The following is a 23,857-nucleotide window of genomic DNA, read 5'->3' as shown; positions in this document are numbered from 1 at the left end:
TAAAATATTTATTTCTAAAGCTACGATTTGTACTGTCTACTTGATACGTTCTCACTTAATACAAAAATACCTTTAAATAATCTTTTGTGGGTGTTTTCCACAGTTAAATTCATTTAGCGATTTATTAGATTAATCGTAACATTGTGTAATTTATTAGATTAAAATTTTGAATCGACTGACAGCCCTACTCACAATTTTTACTTTTTTTCCCACAACTGCAAGTTCATAATTCAGACTCTTCTTCTCAGTTTTACGAGAAAAAAGATAAAAAGTCGCAAATATTTTTTTAATCCTGTGCCAGAAACAAGCTTCCACACATTTCACCTCATAATAAAACAAGCTTTATAATAAATAATTACTTATTATTTATTACAATGATTAAAAAAAAAAAAAGAAAGAAAGAAAGAAAGAAAGAAAGAAAGAAAGAAAGCATGTCAACAAATAACCAAAAACATACACCAGAGCAGACCTACTAAGAAGGAAGGTTAGTTTTGAAAGCTAAAGTTTAGAGAACACAGTCATCTAATAGCATAAAATGTGCATCTCAAAGCCAAATATCACAGCAAAATTTGTGCTCTTGAAGCCCTTTAAGTGTGTTCAAATTGAGATGAGAAAAACACTGCATTATCATCCTTGTTTTGTGAAAGCAGAGGATATTTTTTTTAGAGATTTTTAGAGTACAAATTCAATCTTAACTTTGGCAACCCCTTTTTTAAGAAGTAAATAATATTAACTTGTTTTAAAATAATAAGGATAAAATAAAGCATTTTGGTTGTTCTTGCATATAAAGTGACACATATTATGCAGTGTCACATAGTCTGACTCTACAGTTAATGAACAGAACCCCAAAACAATTTCCATAAGTGTTTGTCTGCATAATAATAATCCATAATAACGCTTCCTCCAGTGGAAAAAGTAATCTGGTCTTAATCAGGAGAGAAATATACACAGATCAAACAGCATTTACAAGTCAAAACTGTCCAAAACGGCATTTAAACAAATATGTTGGTGGATTCTGATGTGAGAGGACAACAGGAGATTTTTCACTGGAGGAAGTGTTATTATGGATTATGGACTAGTATTTTAACTGGAAAAAATGGTTTCAAGCTAAAAAATATCTTGATGGATTTGTTTTGTACAAGCATGCAGTTTTCGGCTTCACAAGAGATTAATTGATGGACTGGAGTGGTGTGGATTACTTGTGGATTATTGTGATGTTTTTTATCAGCTGTATCAGAAGTGATGCAATGCTACATTTCTCCAAATCTCATGAAGAAACAAACTTTTCTATGTTTTGAATGATTTGAGGGTGACACTGAATGATATTTCACCAAACTTTCTTTTTTTGGGGGCTATTCCTTTAACTTAAGACTTACAAATTCTTTATAAATATTTTTCATTGTAAGTTGATGTTAACTAATGTAACAAATAGAACCTCATTGCAAAGTGTTACCATAATATCTATCTGAAAATAAGGAAAAAGCACTATAAAAAGTACTTTATTCTAATTTCACACAGCTCTCAAATCAAACTTGAGCTGGACGGCAATAACTGGACATTACATGTTTTGATATTTCATTATGTAATGCACTGACATCCAGACAATTTAAGTGTGCCTTAACAGTCCAAACAGTTACTGTAAATGCTGTATTTTTGCATTGGTACCGGAGGCAGAACGCTGTGATTGTCACTGCTGATGTGATGAACAATTCCAGAGATGCAGAGTGGCCCAGCAAAGCCCAGCAGATCAGCCATGAAGCGAAACGTGATGCTGAGCACCAGAGGCCTGCCGAACGCCTGACGCAGGGCACGCCAGATCCACCGGGAGCCCTTCAGCGGGACAGGACCGTTCTCCTGCACAAATGACAGGTCAGAGCAAAGAGATTAGTATAATAAGGATTATGAGATTCAGTGATTATATTAAATTTTAATCATCTCTAAACTGGTAATTTAGTAACTGGTGTACAGATTATGTAAATTCCAAACCCAAACACATTTTCTAACGTATCTTACATAAAGTGCTTAATCTGAAGAGTTTCTGAAGTTCCTTTTATTTTTCAGGACAAAGGGGATAAAAATAATTATGTTGTATTAAGGACATAAGCAGTCTGGTTATACAAGTGGATGTCCACACAAAACAACAAAAAACAGCAAGGATGAGCTAAAAATAATCAGAGTTTGCAGATCTCTGAATTTGGCAGAGAAAGAGATCCTACTGTTTAAACTTATGTAATATACGCTTACATGCGTCTCTTCCTGGAATCCAGATGATATATTGCTGGCTTTTTATAAACCATTTGCACTTTAAGTCATATCAAGTCTATTTTCACGCATTTATTTTTAATTAAGAGTTAATAAAGGCACCTGGTTGTGATTTGCATTGACCTCATTCTTTTTTAAAAAATGTACACTATTTGTGAAATAATTGCTACATACCATTGAAAGTTTTGGGGTCAACAATGTTGTTGTTGTTTTTTTTTGTTTTTTTAAAGAAATATTCAGCAAAGGTGCATTAAATGGATAAAAAGTAACAGTAAAGACATTCTGACAAAAACTACAAAAACTAAATTTCAAATAAATGTTGTACTTTCTAGTAATCAAAGAATCCAGAAAAAATTTGATCACGGTTTCCACAAAAATATTAAACAGCACAGCTGTTTTCAACATTGATTATAATCAGAAATGTTTCTTGAGCAGTAAATCAGCATGTTAAAATGATTTCTAAAGGATCATGTGACACTGAAGACTGGAGTAATGATGCTGAAAATTCAGCTTTGACCAGATGAATAAATGACATAGTATTAATTTTATCAATTATTATCATTTTATCAATTATTCCACAATTATTACTGTATTTTTGCTCAAATAAATTAAATAATATTAATTATTTAATTAATATAAATTATTATATTATATTATATTATATTATTATATATCAAAACGAAATCCTAAATATCTATGACACTCACTACAATAAACTGAAACTTTAGAGTCTAAAACAGGATAGGAAAATCCTCAAAACAGGATAGAATGTAATACAGATCCTTTTAATGCAGTGCTAGAAGTTAACGTACCATTTGTGCATCAAAGGCCTTGCGGAGCCTTTGGTAGTTGGTAAGAGCTCTCATGGAAATGGGCAGCTTGCCAATAGTTTTCAGGTTTATGGGCCGCTTGTGTGCGGAAGTGATGAAGGTGTTCATCCACCAGTATGTGCTCTTTGAAAGCAGGTTGACGAACGGCTGCAGGAAGCGAACACCCAGGTCCTGGAGGTCATCAGGTGGCTTGACCTCTGTGGGATACTGAAACCACATGTAGCGCTGAAACCGAACCAAGAACACAGTCATTAGTCAAGCATGAACAACACAGGCATATGTGCATTTGGATTTCAAAACCATCATAAATTTATTTTTTTACTGGTATAACAGCTTCTACTGTTTTGGAAAGCTTTCCTCTTAATGTCAGAACATGGACGCAGCGATTTACTACTGTGTCTATTTACTATTTAGAAGAGAGCAAAAGTGAGGGCATTGATGGGGTCAAGCTCAAATTTGTTGTTCTAATTTATCCTAAATGTTTAGTGGATCTTGGTTTTGTGAAGACCACTTAAGTTTCCCACTACTTAGTAAATCAATTGGAAGAGAAAGGCCTTTTAAAGGACCACATGTTGAAACAACAACAACAAAGCTTTTCCCAAACTTTAGCGAATGCAGAATTTCTCTGCATTTCAGAGCACTGATTCTCTGTAATAACTTAAACTGCCTGATATGTTTGACTGTGCCGTATAATTTAATCACACAAATCATTTTGCATCTGTGTCTGTTACAAGGGTGTTGCTAGGGTTGGAAAAGATATTCATTATGGAGTCAAAACCATGCCACAAATTGTTTTGCAAAAGAAAATAAAGCTTTGCAAAGCAAAATAAAAGTATTTAGCAAACAAAAATGAAGAATTGTAAAATAAATATAAAGTATTGAGAAAAAAAAAAAAAATCATCAAATATTAATAAAACTTTAAAAAGTAATATTTTTTATTACTTATTACTTTTAAGTAATAAACTTTTATTTTGTAATAATGTCAAATAAAAGTTATAGTTTAAAGTACATTTTAAATCAATATGTTTTAGTAATCTTTTGTCGTGCTTTACGGAAGTACAATTATTTTGATGTGTTGACTAACATACTGAAGCACATGTAAAAAACCTGATTATAATTTTTAAATGCAATGTGTTATTTGATATTACATTTAAAGTTAATATATTTTAAATGTACTAAATTGTAACAAAATACAATTCAAATACATGACAATAGAAATGGCATTAAAGTATATTTTAATTTACCATAAATGTTTGACAGTACATTCAGCAGTAACTTCAACCATATTTAAAAGACAATAAAAAATCACCATATAACAGAATTATGAAATTACATATAAAGATGTACCAAAGTCCTACTTAAGTGGATCAAAAAACACTCTAAAGTTCAACTAAATGCATTTAATATAAATTTAAACCATAATACATTTTCATTTAATTGTAGATAACATGCGGGAAGGAACATAAGGAAGGAAAGGAAAGGACCTGACGTGTGGCCAAGTATGTTGACCATTACTCAGAATTTGCGCTCTGCATTTCACCCATCCAAGTGCATACACACAACAGTGAGTAGTGAACAAACTCACACACACATTCGGAGCAGTGGGCAGCCATACTGTATGCATTAAAGAGTATTAAAGTATTAAAGATATTGTTTTCATAATATCTACTCTTTTTAAAACTGTGATAAAACTATTAGTTTTATCTAAAACTTGAGTAAAACTTGACTCTTGTTTTTTTGCACAATTGTTGACATGTCTAGAAACTTTGTTTCCAATTGTTCAAACTCCAGAATGTCCAAAAACAAATGATGATAATTTTTTTTGACAAACTATAATCTGACACTGGTTGAAATTTATTGTTATCATGGAGCTTAGCTCTTGTTTTGTTTTTTGTTTCTTTTCGTTTTGTTTGTTTTTTGTTGTTTTTTCTTCACCAAACAGCCTTGCTCATCTGGTAACAGCCTAAAAATGTATTCTACTTGTATGAGGCCAAACACAGTGAAGTTATGAGATGGGATTATCCCCAGTGAGTTATGAACATTCATTTTTAAGCAGTCATAAATTCAAGATCTGGAATGAGTCTCTGTTCTCCTCAGAAGCAACAGAACACAACCATCCCGATAAACAGCTTAGCAAAGTCACCAGAAAGTAAGGGATTTGCCCGCCCCCCCCTCCATCCAACGAGAACTGACGTGGCTAGCAAACAGCTGTCAGACGTCATCAGAAGTTCATTGTGCACTACGGTGCCATTTGATTCAGCTGCAAACTATAACCAGGTTCTCAGTATCTTAATCTCACATGGAGCTGAAGCAGTGTGATTATGCAACAGAGGGGATCATGCCGTACCTAAAGCGCAAATTCCCTCATGCTGTAATTTATTGTCCAACATGGATGCGAACAGTTGCTACAGTTGATTAAAACACTTAATTGATTTTATTTTTGTTCACATTTTCATTTTTAATCATGAACCTAAGTTACAGGATGACAGCGCTGACAACAAAATATGCTAAAGCTGGGTAAACAAAAAAAAAAAAAGATTTCTTGAGTTTAATAAGTTCTCATTTTAATGAATTGATTTTTTGGTCTATGCTTTTTTCAGTTGATAAATAGCATAATAAACAAATAAACAAATAGCAATAGGCTAGGCTTTGTGTTACTTTTGATATCAAACAAAGTCTCAGATTTCAAATTCTGACCACTTCGTTAAGAAATTCAAGCAATAAATGCCGTTTTGGTGCTCTTTAATGTGGCATGTTAGATCGTTGTGCTTCTGTGTACTCGCCTGTGCGTAATCAAATGCATAGGAAAACATTCGTGACAGTTTCGTTTTTGTTTTGGATCCAGCGCTCTGCTGCTACATCGGAGCGCACTCGCTACCAGCTGGTGGGAAATAGATCACACTCAGTGTAATCTGTCAAAATGACGGACGGCCTTTAGTTTTTTCTGTCACTGATAAAAATTCCGTCAATGACGGACAATTTTCGGTTAACGCTACCTCTGATATATATAAAAGGTGTAACGGTATGTGTATTCGTACCAAACCGTCACGGGACAAATTCCAAATGGAAGTGACCATCCTTATGCCCTACTCCCTTCGAAGGGCAGAGCCCTTGGAGTTTAGACTTTGGAGTGAGCAGGCCACATGCATGTCATTATGTAGCCTATGTTTGGAATGCATTCGGCAAATGGGGCGACGTGATTCCCTCATTATCTTCAGCTGACATGTTCCTGTGACAACGCAACACGGGGACTGTCAGCAGATGTCGCTGTTTTAATCTTTTTACTGTTGTTAGCATAACTGTTGCAAATAAACATTTATTTTATATTTTAAAAAGTTTTAAAAATGTATATATATATATATAGTTTTTATATATTATGTATTTTAAAACCTTTAAAAAATCTAAAATGTAGACCTTATGTTTATTTGCAACAGTTATGCTAACAACAATAACAAGAACGGCGACATCTGCTGACGGACACCGTGTTGCGTTGTCACAGGAACATGTCAGCTGAAGATAATGAGGGAATCACGTCGCCCTGTTTGCCGAATGCATTCCAAACATAGGCTACATAATGACATGCACGTGGCCTGCTCACTCTAAAGTCTAAACTCCAAGGGAGTAGGGCATAAGGCATCATTTCCATTTGGAATTTGCCCCGTGCCCTCGCTACGAATACACGCACCGTTACACCCCTTATATATATATATATATATATATATATGACATTTCTGATTTCACTAGTCACCAGTTTGGAAAAAGAAGTAAGGGTACACATAGACAGATTTATTAAACACTGTCTCCATTAATCCACTCTCTGTGTTACAGATATGCATTATTCTACACAAACACATCCCTCTATAATCCTTTGACCCCGTACTTACCCTCTGCAGTATTACATTAACCTCGACTCCCAGCAGCAGGCCGTACAGAAGCGCCAGCAGTCCTGTGATGCAGAAACGCAGCTGCCTAAGACCAATGCCGTGATCGTCATACTTCACAAACTTGATGGTTTTGGTGATAAAGGCCAAAGTCCAATAGATCAGCAATGCTGGATATGAAGAGAAATATTTCATAAACATATTAAGAGATGTTTTCTCATATTTGCATGCTGTCTGGTCAGTTCCATTTTTTACACTATATCCAGTGTCAGTCTCAGGGATCATAATAACTTCATCAATCCAATGTGAAATCATGCTGTCAGGGTCTGTTTATACCTATAAGTAGCTTGGGGAAGTTGGAGGTCTCGATGTTATGGTAATAGACGATGGATGTGATGGCAGCCAGTATAGCAAGTCCTGCCGGCATGTAGAGGTGGAGATGACGGGACTGATTAAACCTGGTGGAAAATTTAATTCAGTTACTAAATACTGCAGCAAAATCATACTCATCACACAGTGAACAGCCTGTATTATTATATATTGCTCTGTGCTGAAGACATTTAAACTGTTTTTATCTCAATGCAAATAACATTTGTTTAAATTCATAAAAAAATGAATGTTTTCGAAAGTAGTCTCTTCTGCTGCATACAGTAATACAGTAAAAACATCAATATTGTAAAAACATTATTACAATTGAAAAGTTTTCAGCATCATTACTCGAGTCATATGATTTTACAGAAATCATTCTAATATGCTGATTTGCTGCTCAAGAAACATTTATGATTCTCATGAATGTTAAAAACAGTTGTGGTGCTTTATTATTATTATTTTTTTAAGATTCTTTTAAGAATAGAAAGTTTTCGCATTTGAAACAGAAATCTTCTGTAACATTATAAATGTCTTCACTGCCACTTTTGATCAACTTAATGTGTCCTTGCTTAATAAAAGTATTAATTTATTTTTCTTTGAAAAAAATAATAACAATAATAATAATAAATAAAATTAAATAAAATAAATGCATACATACATACATAAATAAATAAATAAATAAATAACTATTACTTATCCCAGATTTTTTTTTGTTAGTGTTACAAATGTGATTACATTTGATTTGTTAACAAGCAATCTTAATCTCCAATACTTCTTCATTTTAAATAACTTTTTTATATGATATATATATATATATATATATATATATATATATATATATATATTTATTTATATAATTTTCTAATCTATAATGTTATATTTACTCCATATCTAACAATTTCAATCCTCAGAAATAACTGTAATACTGTCAAACACAAATCACTGAAGCGAGGCCATTGTTTCGTAGTTGTTCTTACCCGTCCGACACGATTCCCTCAGCGATCTCACACACCAGCACAAAGAGCAGAATGGTGGTGAGCAGCCAGCGGAAGTTATGACCAGGGAAATGAAGCCACGTGCTGTGATGAATGTGAACCTTAGAGCTCTGACTGCCCCAACCTACAAACACAACCATACAAACAAAGAGAGCTTCTTCATTCATGTACATGTTTAAAAAAATAAACGTTCTTTATTGTCATCAATAGTTCCATGAAAAACCTTCAATATCAATGCAAACGTATAAAAACTATAAAAAGCTTTTTATAGTGAAAAATAATTCTCAAACTAAGAAAAATGGTTCTTTAGGGAACCAAAAATTGTTCTTCTATGGCACTGCTGTGAAAACTCCTTTTGAAAACATAATTGTAAGAGTGTAGCTCTGATTTTTTCTCAATCCACTTCAATAATGTTGGATATATTCTCATTTGTATCTTCCTATGTTACTACCTATATTACTGCTTTGAAGCCAAGCCCAGGTTCATGATGAATAGTTCCCCAGTGCAAATGTAAAAGGAGAGAAAGCATCTCACCGATGAAGAGGATGGGGAAGGTGCTAAACAGCAAGAAGACATGAGGGACGACACCGAGAGCATCCAAAAAGCAGCCATTATTCAAAAGGCCATTATCAACCTTATACGCTGAAGAGTTATCAGAACCACAAAAGGACAGAGTTGAGTTGGAGACAGGAGTCTGAGGAGACGAAAACAGAGAATAAATAGGCAACAAATGTGCCAGATATGGAAATATGTAAATGCAGCAGACGAGTCATTAAAAAGGATTTGTTGTGTCTGAAGCACAGGGGTATCCTGAGGTAAAGCTACTGTAATCCTCCGATCCACAGTTTGAATTAAAAAATAAATAAATAAATAAATAAAAGCCATATTGCAATTGCAATATGTAGATCCTTAAATCATCTTACTGCAAACATCATATCAGTTATATATATAAACCATATATTGTCACCAAATGAATCATCTGTCGTTGATATCACACTTATAAAAGTGTGCATTAAGTGATCTATTTCTTTCTGAGTTTTGTTAAAAATGACTTTGGTGTGCCCTAATGCAGTCAGGATTCAGATATTATTATTATTTTTTTTTTTTTTTTAATAAAACACATGCAAGGGTTGTTTGTGCAAGTAATATTTTAATCACAGCTTTTTCCCATAAGGATATAAACTGAGTTCGACAACAATATTAAAAAAATAATAATATTGCATTATTCTGCAGTAGTTATGAAAACAAAAATTAAAAACGACGTCATTCGAACTTGTTTTAACATTTTTATATCGCACGTTTGTGAAAACGCTACATTTGAGGAAATTATGTTTTAAATATTATAAAAAAAGCAAGTTCAAATTAATCTCCAGAAAAACAGATACATAGTATTCACCGAATAAGCGTTCATACTAAAACTTTAAATGAAAATATCAATGAAAATGCAGCTACTCACCGGTCTGTATCCTCGCATCATCTTCAAAAGCGGTTATTTCATTTTTCCCACGATGGCGGGGCAATATTTCAGTACTAAAAGCGTGTTAGAAGCCATATAAAGACGGAAAACATCGCTAGAAGTGAAGTTTGCAGTAGGAGAGTGTGATTTTGTGCGATGAGCTGCTCTTGCTCTGATCTGACTGACATGAGATGCTCTGAGCGCGAGATTATCAGTCCTCACTCACTGTCTTTTAATCTCCACCCTCATCCCTTCTCTCTATGAATGTATTATATTCGATAAAATGTCCGCAAATAATTGGGAAATAAATAATTATAAACACAAAAATGCATATTTTCTCTGTGTACCTTCCGAATTTAAAACACTGTCTATAAGGCGAATATATCAGTTACCTTTAAAAGTGTGTGTGATTGTTTTATGATTTTAATTACAATGAAAATGTACTGTAATGTTCAGGAAAAAAAGTAGTTTGTAAATTTAAAATCATGATAGTACTAAAAACGAAGCTGCACAGTAGACTTGACAAAGAAACTCTGCCACTTAGTGGTAAAATGATGACAATGCATGAACACTAAAATATTGTAGAAACACTTTTCACCCAGAAGTTGCTAGCACATTTCACAGAAAATAACTGAACAGAAAATTTCTGAAGTTATTTGAAATCTCTTGTGATTAAAATACGATTAACTTCAAAAAACATACAGAAGAACATTTTTGGAGAGTGCATTCGTTTTATGTATGAAAACACTCAAATGATAATGAGGTCAGTCGAAGGTCGAAGGTTTCCGTCTTTAACACGCCCACCAAACACCAACTTCAGCACTGTGGAGAGCAACCGCCACCCAGGGTGGGGATTGGCCAACGAGGTGGAAGAGGGCGTGTTTAGAATGTAATACGGCACTCCTATTGGCTAAAATCCGTAAGCGTAGTCACTGATGGGTTCTGGATATGCGGAGAGCGTTAACTCTCACTCAGTGAAAATTACAACACACTTCAGAAACAAGCCAAACAATTTGCTTACTTTAGTTTGTGCGAGTGTTTGATAGGGTGTGAACGAGTGTTTAAATATGCACTAGAAAGCCATGTTATTGTAGAGGCGCTCGGTGTGCAGGAGAAGGTAAGGCGATTATTTCCCTCTCCATTCAGTCTCTGTTAATGCTTGAGCTTAGCTTGAGCTGACATGATGGATGAATTTCATTTGCTCTGTGTTTGTAGTAAATGGCCGTGAAAACAAACAAATGCAGCATTAGGGCTGTAAACAATAGTTCGATGATTTATTTTGCGATCCGCGTTTAGACGCATTTCAATGTGTTAGTATATATAAGTTTACAAAACACACGTTTGTGATCCTTAATCCAGGAGCTCTTAACACACTCCCAGGCTGCAGACCCTGAGACATTCAACTCTATTAACTTAAAGACATTTCACAATTTCTTTCAACAAAACATTCAGTTCTTCAGATGAACTTTGAATATAAGACGATTTCAGACATCTTGTTGATTCTTCTAATTCTTTTGTATTTTATTATTATTATTAGTAGTAGTAGTAGTATTAATATTATGTTAATATACATTACCAGTGTCATGCTGGGAATCAGCTCTTTTAATATTCTTGACATTAAAATTGCACACCAAGGCTGCAATTATTTGATTGAAAATAATAAAAACTATATTATTATTACTATTTTAAATAACTGTTTTCTATGTGAATATATTGTAAAATGTGATCAAAGCTGAATTTTTAGCATCATTACTCCAGAATCATGTGGCGCTGAAGACTAATATGCTGATTGGTGGTTTTATGCTGATTTAATAATATGCTGATTGTGTGCCTAATTATTAGCAATTATTATTGCTGCTCAATTATTAATAGTGGTTATTGTTAATATCTTAAGTTTTTGCTGCTTGATATTTTTGTGGGAACTGTAAAACATTTTTCAAGATTCTTTGATGAACATAACATTCGAAAGAACAGCATTTTTTGTGTAACATTATTATGTCTTTACTGTCCCTATTTGCACCCTTACATATTGATTAATTAAGAAATACTTATTTATACAGTAAGTGCTTCAGTATTAAGTACTTAATATTAATTAGTACCTAAGTATTAATTGTGTGTGTGTGTGTGTGTCATGGTTTCCACAAAAATATAAAACAGCAAGACTGTTTTCTACATTAATAATAATCAGAAATGTTTCTTGAGCAGCAGATCATCATTTTAGAATGATTTCTGAAAGATCAGGTGACACTGAAGACTGAAGCAATGATGCTGAGATAAATGACATTTTACTATATATTCACACAGAAAACACTTATTTTCACATTGCAATAATATCTCACAACATTACTGTATTTTTGATCAAATAAATAGAGCCTTGGTGAGCAGAAGAGACTTAAAAAAAAGAAAAAAACATCCAAACTCTGGGACAACTTACTCCACAAGCCCTACTGTTGGTCAGTGTTCTGTAAATGTTCAGAATGTGTATTGGGCTCATCATACTGTATATTCTTCACTTGTAGATTCACAGCTCTTAAGAACAAGTAGCCATTACCAGTTTTTCAATGGCTGGTAAGGACCCTGAATCAGTCCATATGTTGAATTCATTACATTAAAAGCACAACAACAACTAACTGTATTTTACACTGATGCATTGTCCTGTTTATTCGTCCTGTAGAAAACAACTTTCCACCTCTGCCTGGTTTTATTCCTCTGAAGCCATGCTTCTACCAGGATTTTGAGGAGATTCCTGACCAGCACCGCACCATGTGCAAAAGACTCTACTACCTGTGGATCTGTGAGTCTGAAAAAAAAAAAAAAAAGCATGTGAAACTAACTTCTAAATTATATTCTGTTTAGAAAATGACTACTCATTAACTGTCTCAGACCTCCAATGGTAAAGTCTGTAATTACAGTGAGTCTGTGGAATCATTTTTAACTGTACAAAATGCTGGATTAGTGTATGTCATTAAGTATTTGCATGTTTTTTTCCCTCATATTTATTTAAATAAATTATTTACCTTAGTATTCGTGCCAGAAAAGGCAATCAAAAACCAATAAGAATTAGTAATTATTGATCTATGCATCTTAAAAATGTACAAATAATACTGGATAATATTATTTTGCATATTATTGAGATATTCTCACCCTCACCTTGTGATGAAGTGTGCTTAAACCTAAAAGGGGCGATGTATCCTGGAGGGTACAAACATTTGAGAGGCTGTGGGGAGAGGCAGGGAAAGTGTAGGTCTCATTTCTTGGTTTCATGTTGAGAGCATTTAAAACTGCATGGCCAGCTGTAGTGGGAAATCTACTCACCCTCCGAAAAAAGTTGATCTAGTTTACATATTTACAAATGTTGGAGGGGATTAACCTGTTTAAAAAGCTGCTGTTCAGCATTAGCTTTTTAGGTTTACATAGAAATTTTATGAATTAAGTGCTTAAATTTTTTTGTAAGAACATAAAACATCTCAGGTTACGTATGTAACCACGGTTCCCGGAGAAGGAAACGAGACACTGCGTCCTCTAGCGGTCGCTATGGGGAACTCCTTCGGCACGACAAGTGTCTGAAGCATACATTCAAAACTACAAAACACTCGCTGGCGCCAGCCTATGGCATCAATACCGGTGCGACCGCAGTCGAACAGGAGAACATGTCATCCATTTTTTCGTCTGAAGCCTGTAGCCGAGGCATGGCGAGGCTTCTAGAGGATGCAGTGTCTCTTTCCCTTCTCAGGGAACCATGATTACATTTGTAACCTGAGATATTCCCTTCTGAAGGAACATCGAACTGTGTCCTCTACCGGTCACTATGGGGAATGGTATACCTTTGCTGCCACGCTGAGGAGAGTGCATGCCAAGCACCAAGGCGAGCACTAAGTACCGACTTTACCAACTTAATGGGAGTTGCCCCTGGGACGCCCTGATGGCTGTCAGTGACATCATCCCCTTTGGCCAAAGGCCTGAGCTGCTTGCCCCAAAGAACTTACCTGATGAGGGCTGGGCTTGAGGAAGCCCGAACCTAGGGCAGAGCTCAAGGCTTGGAATCAGAAACAGAGAGATTCCTTTAAGGGGATAAGGCCAAGCATCTAGGATCATAACTAGACCCCAGCGTGTCACCCAGGGGGCTACCGTCAGCTCTGGATGAGCTTAGCCAGGGGAACTTACTTGACAGATTCTTGGCAGCAACACCCTACTCAAGAGGAATCAGCGAGGATACATAAGTGGAGTTGGGACAAAGGTGGAAGGCTCACATGATCTGGTGAGGGGCGGTGAGCTCATAAAGCACTCTTCTGTAGTGTGGGAAATATTACCGAGTCCAGACCGCAAATGGGACAACAGCAATGGGATCCAGGCTAGAAGGGGATCGCATGCTCCAATAGGGTCCCATCATGGAGGCAACTGACCAAGGAGGTGACAGGAACAGGCCTAACCACTCGGTGTGGTTGCATATGAAGTGAGCTCTTGGGATGAGGCGGGCTTTACGACTCAGGCTTGGAGCAATAGGTTGCATAGCTAGTGCTTGCAGTGAGGGGAGCACCCTCTAGCTTGACCCATAGGCAGTACTAGATTGAAGGGCAGCTTAAAGAACCTGTAGAAGCATCGGGATCCAACAGCCTATCCATGCAAGAAGATGTACCACTCCCCGAGCCGGATTTTGACCATAAGGCAACGTGACAGGGAGGTCCAGGCGAGACTATCCATCCATCGGGTGGAGTTAAGAAGTAAAGCCACTCAACGCCTCAGCGAGAGGAGCTTAAACTTGGAAATATGCATGATGAGTGGATGACTCAAATCTCAGGAGACCCCTCAGGGCGAGACATGAGTAGCGCGTCTTGGCGGGGCAGCTTCTTGAAGTAGATACCAGCCTGGCACATCACAAAGCATTATACTCTGAGAATGCTTAACCTAAAAGGAGGACCTGCAAGTCCTGGGGTTGCAATGCTGTGTTGGGGACCTGGAGGCCAAGGAGGCTCCCGCAAAAGCCTAGTGATTTGGCTAAATGATGCAGCAAACATGAAGCCGAAAATGTAGGCATACAGTCTGGATCCAGGGCCAACAGTGAGACTGTCACCACAATCGGACTCCACAGCAGTGCTCGCAGAGGTCCAAGCCCTGTAACAAACTAAAGAAACAAAGACAGGTCCAAAAGCACTGCAGAGAAAAAGCTAGTTAGTGAGCACATGAACTAGCATTAGAAACTTAGAGACAAATTGGATCGTACTCACCCACAACGGTTCCCACGGATAGCACAGGTTTACGAATATACATGGGCAGCCATGGCCTAATGGTTAGGGAGTTAGGCTTATAACCGAAAGGTTGCAGGTTTGAGTCCCAGGTCTGGCAGAGATTGAAGGTGGGGGGGGTGAATAGCCAGTGCTCTCTCCATCCTCAATACCATGACTGAGGTCTGAGTCCCTTGAGCAAGGCACTGATCCCCCACCTGTTCCCTGAGTGCTGCAGCGATAGCAATATGGCTGCTCACTGCAATTCACAAAAACAAGTGTGTGTGTGTGTGTTTGTTTTTGCTACTGCTACATAGTGAGGACCAAATATCCCCACAAGGATAGTAAAACCTGAAACTTTTGACCACTTGACCATCAGTGGGTAGTTCTACGAACTTAGAACCAACCAAAACATCATAGGTCCAGAATAAGAGACCGTAATGCAGGAGACTTCTGCCTAACCTCGGTCAGACAGAAAGGGGTGGTGGCTTCAGGGGAATTAGGGGAGAAAGAAGAGAGCAGATGTTAATACCCTCAGAGGGAGGTGAGTAGATGTTTCAGGTAATCTTACTCTGGTCCGGACGAGGGTGTTGAGAACGCCTCGTCTGGATCACCTCCTTCAAGTCTTGCCTACTACCCTTTGACTCACACCTACTCTGAGCCCGGAGGCAGGGCAGAGACCTTCGTGGGAGCTGACCGTGCCTTTGTCCCCTTAAACGTCTTGACCATCGTTTCAACGGAGGTACCCGAAAAGCTCAGAAGACGAAACCGGCACATCATGGAGAAAGTCCCTCTCTTTCGTCCTGATATCAGCCAGGTTCACCCACAGATGTTTCTGCATAACCAACATAGCCACCATAGACATGCCAATGGCAGTGGTGGTTTGTTTAGTGGCACGGAGAGCGAGATCCGTGGTGCGGCGCAGCTCAGCCACCTTGTCAGGGTAAAGACCCTGACCTTTATCCAGGTCTTTTCCGCCATAGTGTGCAACGAGGCTGCAGCCTGACCTGCTGACCTGCCTTGCCATTCAGACGTGATGTAACTTGAAGGAGTCTGGATGGCAATGAGGGAGCCTTAAGAGAAGATGTCTCGCCCATGGAGAGATAGCAAGCTGGAGTCTTTTCAATGCGGGCATCTTCTCATAGCCACTTTCACACATCCCCTCAATATTAGCATAACTTGTGTGCAGAAACCTATAGATGCGGGATGAAAACATATTTTTCCAGGCCTTCTTCATCTCAACATGGAGATCGGGAAGAAATGAAAGGCTGAAGGGCTGTGGTTAAAAAGGTAATGCTCATCAAGAGGACCTCAAGGCACTACCTTCTTGCCCCAAGCTGCTCAACCTCCTCATCCTCATCAACCATCTCCTGCTCTTCCTGGCCTGAAGCCAGCAGAGAACTAGCTGCTGGATCAGACGATGTAAGTGAAATGGCATTGTTATCCAGCAGCTCACTCTCGTCCGTGACTGATGAGTGGGAAAGGGAAAGTCCCTTTCTCAAATCATCAGCCAGGTCCACCTGTGAGCCCCACAAGCTCATTTTCCTCTGTGCCTCAGTAGCCTCAGGTCCTGAACCATGGGGGGCAGACGACTGTCCCTCTTTTCTCGAAAAGAGAGACAAACGAGCACAGAGCTTTTTCATGGGAAAACGCTCGAAATGCACACAGATTGCCCCTCGAGGACATTGCGTGCATGCTCTTCACCTAAACAGAAGATTGTGTGTGTCATCGGGTGTCAAATAACAAGGACACGGAACCGCACACTTCTTAAACACCTTACTAGCGCCCGCTATTGAAAGGAAAAGTAAATTGCTTTCACCAGAATGCAGCTTCAAACAAACCACTCCCAAGAGACGAAGAAGGGGATGATATGTTCTCCCAGCACCCTTTTTTACTGTGGTCACACATCATGGGCTGTCGCTGGCCAATATTTTGTAGTTTTGGATGTATGCTTTAGACACCGGTCGCGCCGAAGGCATTCCCCATAAGCGATCGCTAGAGGACACTATTCGATGTTCCCTCGGAAAGAGAAACATATATACTGTATAGACTCTGTGATTCTGTGGCTTGTGTTTTAGAAAGTCAAATCTTTTTGTAAACTTGACAAAACTCATTGTTGGAAAGGTCTGACAGTCAAGGCTTCCATATTTGGTGAAGGTTTTGTAATAGAAGTGATATTGTGGCAGAGAGTGATTGATTTGTGACAAAAAAATAAACAAATAAAAAAAAATCAATAGAGTTTGGGTGTAACTCAGTGGTTATTCTTGCTATAGTGCCCTAACAACATCTCACAGAAACCACAATTTTTGTGATATCAACTTCAGTTTGGTACATAACTTTCTTAGACATATGGCTTTGATTTGATAGCAATTTAGAGTGCAACATATTTTATAAAATATTTATTTTATATAAAGTAAAAAAAAAAAATAATAGTATACTACATTATCTTCACTGCAAACTTAAACTTCAATAACTTTTTTTGTACTTTCTTTTTTCTTAAATGTGTCTTCTTTAAAAAGAGACCGACCTTAGGTCTGTATTCCAAAGCATTCAGGAATTACAACCGTGTTGTAACAAGCATTGATGTTCTGTTGATGTTCTGATGGAGTGTTCTGTTTTTAGTGAATTTATACCCCCAAAGGGGCGACGTATCCTGGGGGTTACAAACATTAAAAAATAAAAAAAATCATGAAATTGTATTATTTGAGTCTCAATAAGATGGAAAATTAATTTTCTGATGTCTCTTTCTGCCCTTTTTAGGGTTAGTTATATTGAATGTGCACTTGTAGCATACTTCAAATCTTAAAAATAAGCTTTAAAAAAAGAAGAAAAAAACCCTGCATGCAGACAATATAATATTAATGAAATAAAAGGCCATTTCACACTTAAGTGCATTTTTAAAAAGTGCACTTTGTAATAATGCCAATAACTGACTAAAGCCGATGTAATATTAATGTACTAAATTGCAGATTGATACATACATTATTTGGTGGTTCATGCTTTATGTATTCACTGCACTAATGAAATCATTAACCATTTTTTTTCTGAGGGGCTTTAAAAATGATGGGGATCCAGTAATAAGTTAAGAAACACTGGCCTAATACAGTACTGACAAACTGCTACAAATGACAGTGTATCAGGCTTTATACACATTAATGACTGTCATCTCTTGCTGTAGATACTGCCTGTAGCTGATCCCTCCAAAGGTATCCTCTATGTGTTGCTTCTGAGTGAAATGGCATGATTTAGCACAAATTCTTCTTATTAAATATTATTTTTTATTTTTTTATTATTTATCATTTTATTTTTTTCTCAAAATGATTTAGCATTTTTCATGGCATGGAACCAATAATTATTTTCATCTTTTTGTGATTTGATTGAGTAGATTGCATGTTATTTGTCTAACCTTTTTTCTGTCAGCTTTATTCACTGGCTGAACTACAATGGCTTTTTGTGCTCAGTGAACATGTGTCTTCAGCTTGTATGACAGCTTGCATTCATAAGCTCTGTGCAAATGCAGCGCAGTTGTTGGTAAAGCATTACTCTCTCTCTCTTTCTCTCTCTCTCTCTCTCTTTCTCTCTCTCTGAAGTGGTATGAGTGACACCAATCAAAGTGGAGCTTTATTCTCTTGTACACTCCTTGCAAATTTGCTCTTTTTCCAGTGTACGGTGTGACGCTGCTGGTGAATTTCTTTGGCTGTATGGCATGGATGTTTGGAGGTGGAGGAGTGACTAACTTTGGCATGTCAATCATATGGCTTATTCTCTTTACCCCGTGCTCTTATGTGTGCTGGTTCAGATCCATTTACAATGCATTCAAGTGAGCACCAGTCTACTTGTTTATCAGATTTGATATAATGAATATATATATATATATATATATATATATATATATATAATTTATTAGTATTTACTTATTATGATCATATAGTAAAGATATATTGAATCCATTTGTTTTATTATTATTATTATTATTAATGATCATTACACATTTATTATGATTTATTTATTTATTTAGGACTGACAGCTCATTCTACTTCATGGCGTTCTTCTTTGTCTTCATGGCACAACTTTTTATTGCTATAATTCAGGCGATTGGTATACCAGGATGGGGTGTTTGGTAAGATTTTGCTGTGATTTAAGCTTAATTAATTAATACTTAAATATCAGGATGCTAACATATGTCTCTGACTGTTGATACTAGAATATTGTATGTGTTATTCTCTCTGTTTCAGTGGCTGGTTGGGCACCATCTCCTTCTTTGGCACGAGTATCTTTGCCTCCATCATTATGCTAATCCCCACCATCATGTTCACTGCAGTCGCTGCCATTTCGTTTGTCGCGCTCACTAAGGTACAGCCCTTTCTGATCTATTAAAGTGGGATAGGCCTGGGTTTGCCTCATTGCCTGTGCAGTCGGCCTGTCTGCCTGTAGTTACAGCTCGTTTAGTTGACATGTATATCGAAGACTAGGGGCAGGTTTGTTGTCTGGCGTCTGATGTGTCATTAAATGTGATGTTGGAGCATGTAGTGCTTGTTAATTAGATGCAAGAGTAAATAAATCATTTACCTTAGTGTTTGGGCCTGAAAAGCCAACCAGAGGGCAGTAAGAACTGGTAATAATCAACATACCAGTGTTATTTTAGTATCACTGAGATAAAATCACAGTTTTTATTAAAATTTTCAATTAGTGTTTTTTTTTTTTTTTTTTTTTTTAATATAGCTTGAATGTTTTTATTATTTAATTTTGTTTTATTTTCATTTTAATTTTACTTAAAGTTTTATTAATTTAGATTAATTTAGAAACACCCCTGGCGAAGTGTGGTTTTGGACGATATCAGCATAAATCCTTATCATTTTTTGGTGCAAATACATTAAAGTAACTTGACATTATCATTGAAAACCAGCGATAATAATTTTAATTACATAATAATGGGAATATAGAAACAAAAGAATTATGAAAATACATATAAAGCTACTAAGAATTAATTTATTTAAAGTGCCCCATTATGGATTTTGGAAAATTACCTTTCATGCAGTGTGTAACACAGCTTTAAGTGAATGAAAGCATCCTGCAAAGTTTTAAATCTGAAAGTGCACCGTGTAGAAAGGTATTGTCTCTCAAAAGGTATTGTCTCTCTGAAATGAGTTGTTTCCTGTGGATGGCATCATGTCGAGAAGACCCTATGAAGGTAAATCCGTTAGGGTACAGTTAGGGTATGTCAAAGAACTCCTATCTCATTTTCGCCTCCAACTTCAAAATCGTCCTACATCACTGCAAAAGTACCGAACCCAGTGTTTACAAAGTGAACGTGCAAGGAGGGTCAAACCCTTGATTAAAAAAGGTAAAACGGCGATGTAGGAGTATTTTGAAGTTGGAGGAGAAAATGAGATGGGAGTTTTTCGACATACCCTAACTGTCTCGAACCACTACACAGAGCAGAGCTAGACAAGATGAGCATGTGTGATTAAAAAGTTTTTATTTTTTTATTTTATTTTTTTTAAGAAAATGACCAATCGTTTCACTAGATAAGTAGATTACTAGATTATTCCTCGGCTGGGATCGTTTAGAGCCCTTTGAAGCTGCACTGAAACTGCATTTTTAATGTGTCGATGAATAGTGAATGTTTGTTGTTGTTATTACTTGGAGTTATGATAAAGAATAGAGCAATGCATTGGTGTACAAACTGCAGTGCTTTATCAATATGTTTCTGTGTTGGGCTAACACATATGCCATGGCTGTTTGGATGTTTAATGTAATGGTGATGGGCGTTCAGTTTCTGACATGCGCTGCAACTCAGTAGACCAATCACAACAGACTGGGTCATTGGCCCAATCACCGCAAATTAGCGTCACGCAAAGAAAGAAATAAATCGTTGAGCAAATCTTTTGGGAGTCTTTTAGCAAACAAGGTAAAAATAAATGCAATGAAAAGACAATGAAAGTGTTTTTTGACCTTGCATGCATGTCAGCCTGTTGTTGGAGACTCCCAAAATCAAAATATGAACCTTTCATAATCCATAATAGGGGCACTTTAATATAAAATTAAACTATAATACATTTTCACTTAATAGTAAATAAAATGCAGTTAAGTCACAGAAAACACTACATTCAGTTTACACTTAAGTATTTTCACTTAAAGTATATAATTTCTATAATAAGTAATATTTTTAAAAGTGTGCTAAAATGTTTTTTTTTTCACAAGGTCTCCTGGTTTAAAGATCACACCCTTGAATATTGCTTGTGTTTGTCAGGTTCATAACTTCTACCGCGGCAGTGGTGGCAGCATGAGTAAAGCACAGGAGGAGTGGGTGTCCGGCGCCTGGAAGAACCCTCACGTTCAGCAGGCCGCGCAGCAGGTGGCTCTAGATGCAGCTACTGGAGCAATGCAAGGCCCACAGACACAACAGTACTCCACACCCAGCTATGACAACACCATGTAAAACACATCCAAACCATCAGTCATCAACAGATACAGGCAGAGTCGGAAAACTGATGTTGGCTTTAGCTGATAGTGAAGTGATGTAGATGAAATTCCAGGTGAAATAAACCGAGTGCTGTTTTTTTATTTGTTTGTTTTTGTGTGTTTTGGTTTTTATTTATGTTTGTGTCTATTTTAACCCATTTGGTCCCAGGTAATTAAAATGTGGACAAATATTCCAAACTTTTTGCTAACATTCCCATTACATTATGAAGACATAATTCTGAACATAAACATCCTAAACATCCAGTTGGTTTTTTAACCATTTGAATTTTATTTTTTTTATTTTTTTTTGAACATTTAATTTAAAACATTTCCAAACATTGTGAACGTTACTTTTGATTGTTCTCTGAACATTTTCAAACAAGAGGTACAATTTAAAAAAACAATGGATAAATGTCAAACTAAAATGTTTCAGAAATAATGAATGTTTAAGTGAAAAATGCATAAATCACATTTCTTATGTTTTGAGAACATTATTCAACATCAGAAAACTTTGAATGAACATTCTGTTAATGTTAAAGGGTCTGTTAATGAAAATCCTGTCATTAATTACTCACCCTCATGTGGTTCCAAAGCCGTAAGACCTTTGTTCATCTTCGGAGCACAATTTAAGATTTTTTTTTTGTTGAAATCCGAGAGGTCTCTGACCCTCCCATAGACAGCAAGGATACTACCACGTTCAAGGCTCAAAAAAGTACCAACATGATTGACAAGGTAGTCCATGTGACATCAGTGGTTCAACTGTAATTTTACGAAGCTACGAGAATACTTGTGATGTGCAAAGAAAACAAAAATAACTTTATTACACATTTTCGTCTTTACAGCATCACTTGTGGATGCGCATTCACGAGAGTACCCCGATGCATGCATGTTGCGACGCTGAACCAGACCAATAGATTTTAGTGGCTTTCATACAGCGTGCATCATTCTCTGCGTGTAAACAAGGCACAGTGCACTGTTTAACATCATAATGCTGGATCTGAGTCAGCGCCGGTGCCGCCACATATATGCGCCATGGTAACGTACTCTCGTGAACGCGCACCCACAAGTGGAATGTGGAATAAAGCAAGTCATTTCACTCAGCAGCCACCTTTAAAACACCTTTCGGGCAGGCGAGTGCAGCTCCTATCTATTTGAATGGGGAAACATCAAATTCTCCAAAACTGTTCACCAAGCTTACGATTAAATTTCTAAGTCGTTATTTTTGTTTTCTTTGCTTTGTAAAATTACAGTTGAACCACGTCACATTGACTACTTTGTCGATCATCTTGGAAACGTACTTTTCTGAGCCTTGAACGTGGTAGTATCCTTGCTGTCTGTGAGAGGATCAGAAACCTCTCGGATTTCATCAGAAATATCTTAAATTGTCTTTTGAAGATGAACGAAGGTCCAACAGGTTTGGAAGAACATGAGGGTGAGGGTAATTAATGACAGAATTTTCATTTTTGGGTGAACTAACCCTTTAATGGAAGAACGTTTGTTCATAAGTTTAAGAAAATCTTGCCACAATGTTAGCCAAAGTTCTTAGAAATGTTCCCGTTTAGCCCTGTTAGCTGGGTTGCTAAATGTTAAGTGAATGTATGTAAAATGTGTAATCAAGTTTCCTGTGATCATGGAAAAGCTGGAAAAATCAGGGAATTTAAAATGTGATTTCTAGTCATTAGAAGTATTACAATATTTAACTTAGCTAGAAATTGTCTATGAAATGAAAAAGTTAGAAAGAGTCAATGAAAATTTATTTATTTATTTATTTATTTTACATTTTTATCCAATAATTACAAACAACTAAAACATGTATAGAAATTTTTGTTGTGAATATATGGGCCATTCTACAGAACTCGTGCAAACTGCTCTCCCACAACCAAAAAAACATGTTTAAAAAACATTGAAGTATTCAAATCTTAGATGTTTACTAAGATCATTATATTATCGATTGAAGCCCACAAAAATATTTAAAATATCAGTAAGCTTAATGTGTATAAAATCATATATTCATAAATCATTTATTGGGTACCTCCAGTTAGGAGGTGGCTGTCCAGAACCCCCTAAATTTCAACTTAAGAAAATGATATATACATATGTATATATATATATATATATATAAATATATATAATATGTGTGTGTGTGTGTGTGTGTGTGTACTTGTTATTGCTACATTGTGGGGACCAAATGTCCCCACAAGGATAGTAAAACCTGAAATTTTTGACATGGTGGGGATGTTTAACAATGTTAAAAAATTATTAAAAAATAGTAAACGATGTTTATCTAAAAGTGTAACCATGTTTTTTGTGAGGGGCAGGTTTAGGGTTGGGTTAGGGGATAGACAATATCGTTTGGTCAGTATAAAAACTGTAGAAG

The 23,857-nt window shown here is 36.5% G+C and overlaps 2 protein-coding genes across 3 annotated transcripts in view; one reads left to right on the top strand and one right to left on the bottom strand.

Moving 5' to 3' along the window:
• Positions 1-9,978, bottom strand: part of abcc8b (ATP-binding cassette, sub-family C (CFTR/MRP), member 8b) — a 33,930-nt gene extending 23,952 nt beyond the window's left edge. For both annotated transcript variants that reach the window (XM_051134916.1, XM_051134915.1), the window contains exons 1-7: positions 9,794-9,978; positions 8,872-9,031; positions 8,320-8,461; positions 7,310-7,431; positions 6,977-7,143; positions 3,075-3,317; positions 1,666-1,854 (exon numbers count right to left, since the gene is read on the bottom strand). In XM_051134916.1, the coding sequence (XP_050990873.1) occupies positions 1,666-1,854; positions 3,075-3,317; positions 6,977-7,143; positions 7,310-7,431; positions 8,320-8,461; positions 8,872-9,031; positions 9,794-9,814 (1,044 nt within the window). In that variant the 5' untranslated portion in view covers positions 9,815-9,978. The remainder of the gene's footprint in view (positions 1-1,665; positions 1,855-3,074; positions 3,318-6,976; positions 7,144-7,309; positions 7,432-8,319; positions 8,462-8,871; positions 9,032-9,793) is intronic.
• A 763-nt stretch (positions 9,979-10,741) lies between these two features.
• Positions 10,742-22,092, top strand: scamp5b (secretory carrier membrane protein 5b). The gene is made up of 7 exons (XM_051134931.1): positions 10,742-10,910; positions 12,313-12,361; positions 12,468-12,587; positions 18,679-18,835; positions 19,034-19,135; positions 19,251-19,368; positions 21,269-22,092. The coding sequence occupies exons 2-7, from the start codon at positions 12,355-12,357 to the stop codon at positions 21,455-21,457; spliced, it is 693 nt and encodes a 230-aa protein (XP_050990888.1). The 5' UTR covers positions 10,742-10,910; positions 12,313-12,354; the 3' UTR covers positions 21,458-22,092.
• Positions 22,093-23,857: the final 1,765 nt, after the last annotated feature.

The sequence above is a fragment of the Labeo rohita genome, chromosome 18, assembly GCF_022985175.1.
Source record: "Labeo rohita strain BAU-BD-2019 chromosome 18, IGBB_LRoh.1.0, whole genome shotgun sequence".
Classification (NCBI taxonomy): Eukaryota; Metazoa; Chordata; class Actinopteri; order Cypriniformes; family Cyprinidae; genus Labeo; species Labeo rohita.
The sequence above is the reverse complement of the archived record's forward strand: the minus strand, read 5'-3'. Positions and strand labels throughout refer to the sequence as shown.

Bases quoted from the DNA above. Each gene is read 5' to 3' on its own strand.
- scamp5b (XM_051134931.1), top strand. The intron at 12,588-18,678 runs GTGAGTCTGAAA...CTCTTTTTCCAG, and splicing joins ACTCTACTACCTGTGGATCT to TGTACGGTGTGACGCTGCTG. The intron at 19,136-19,250 runs GTAAGATTTTGC...TCTCTGTTTCAG, and splicing joins ATACCAGGATGGGGTGTTTG to TGGCTGGTTGGGCACCATCT.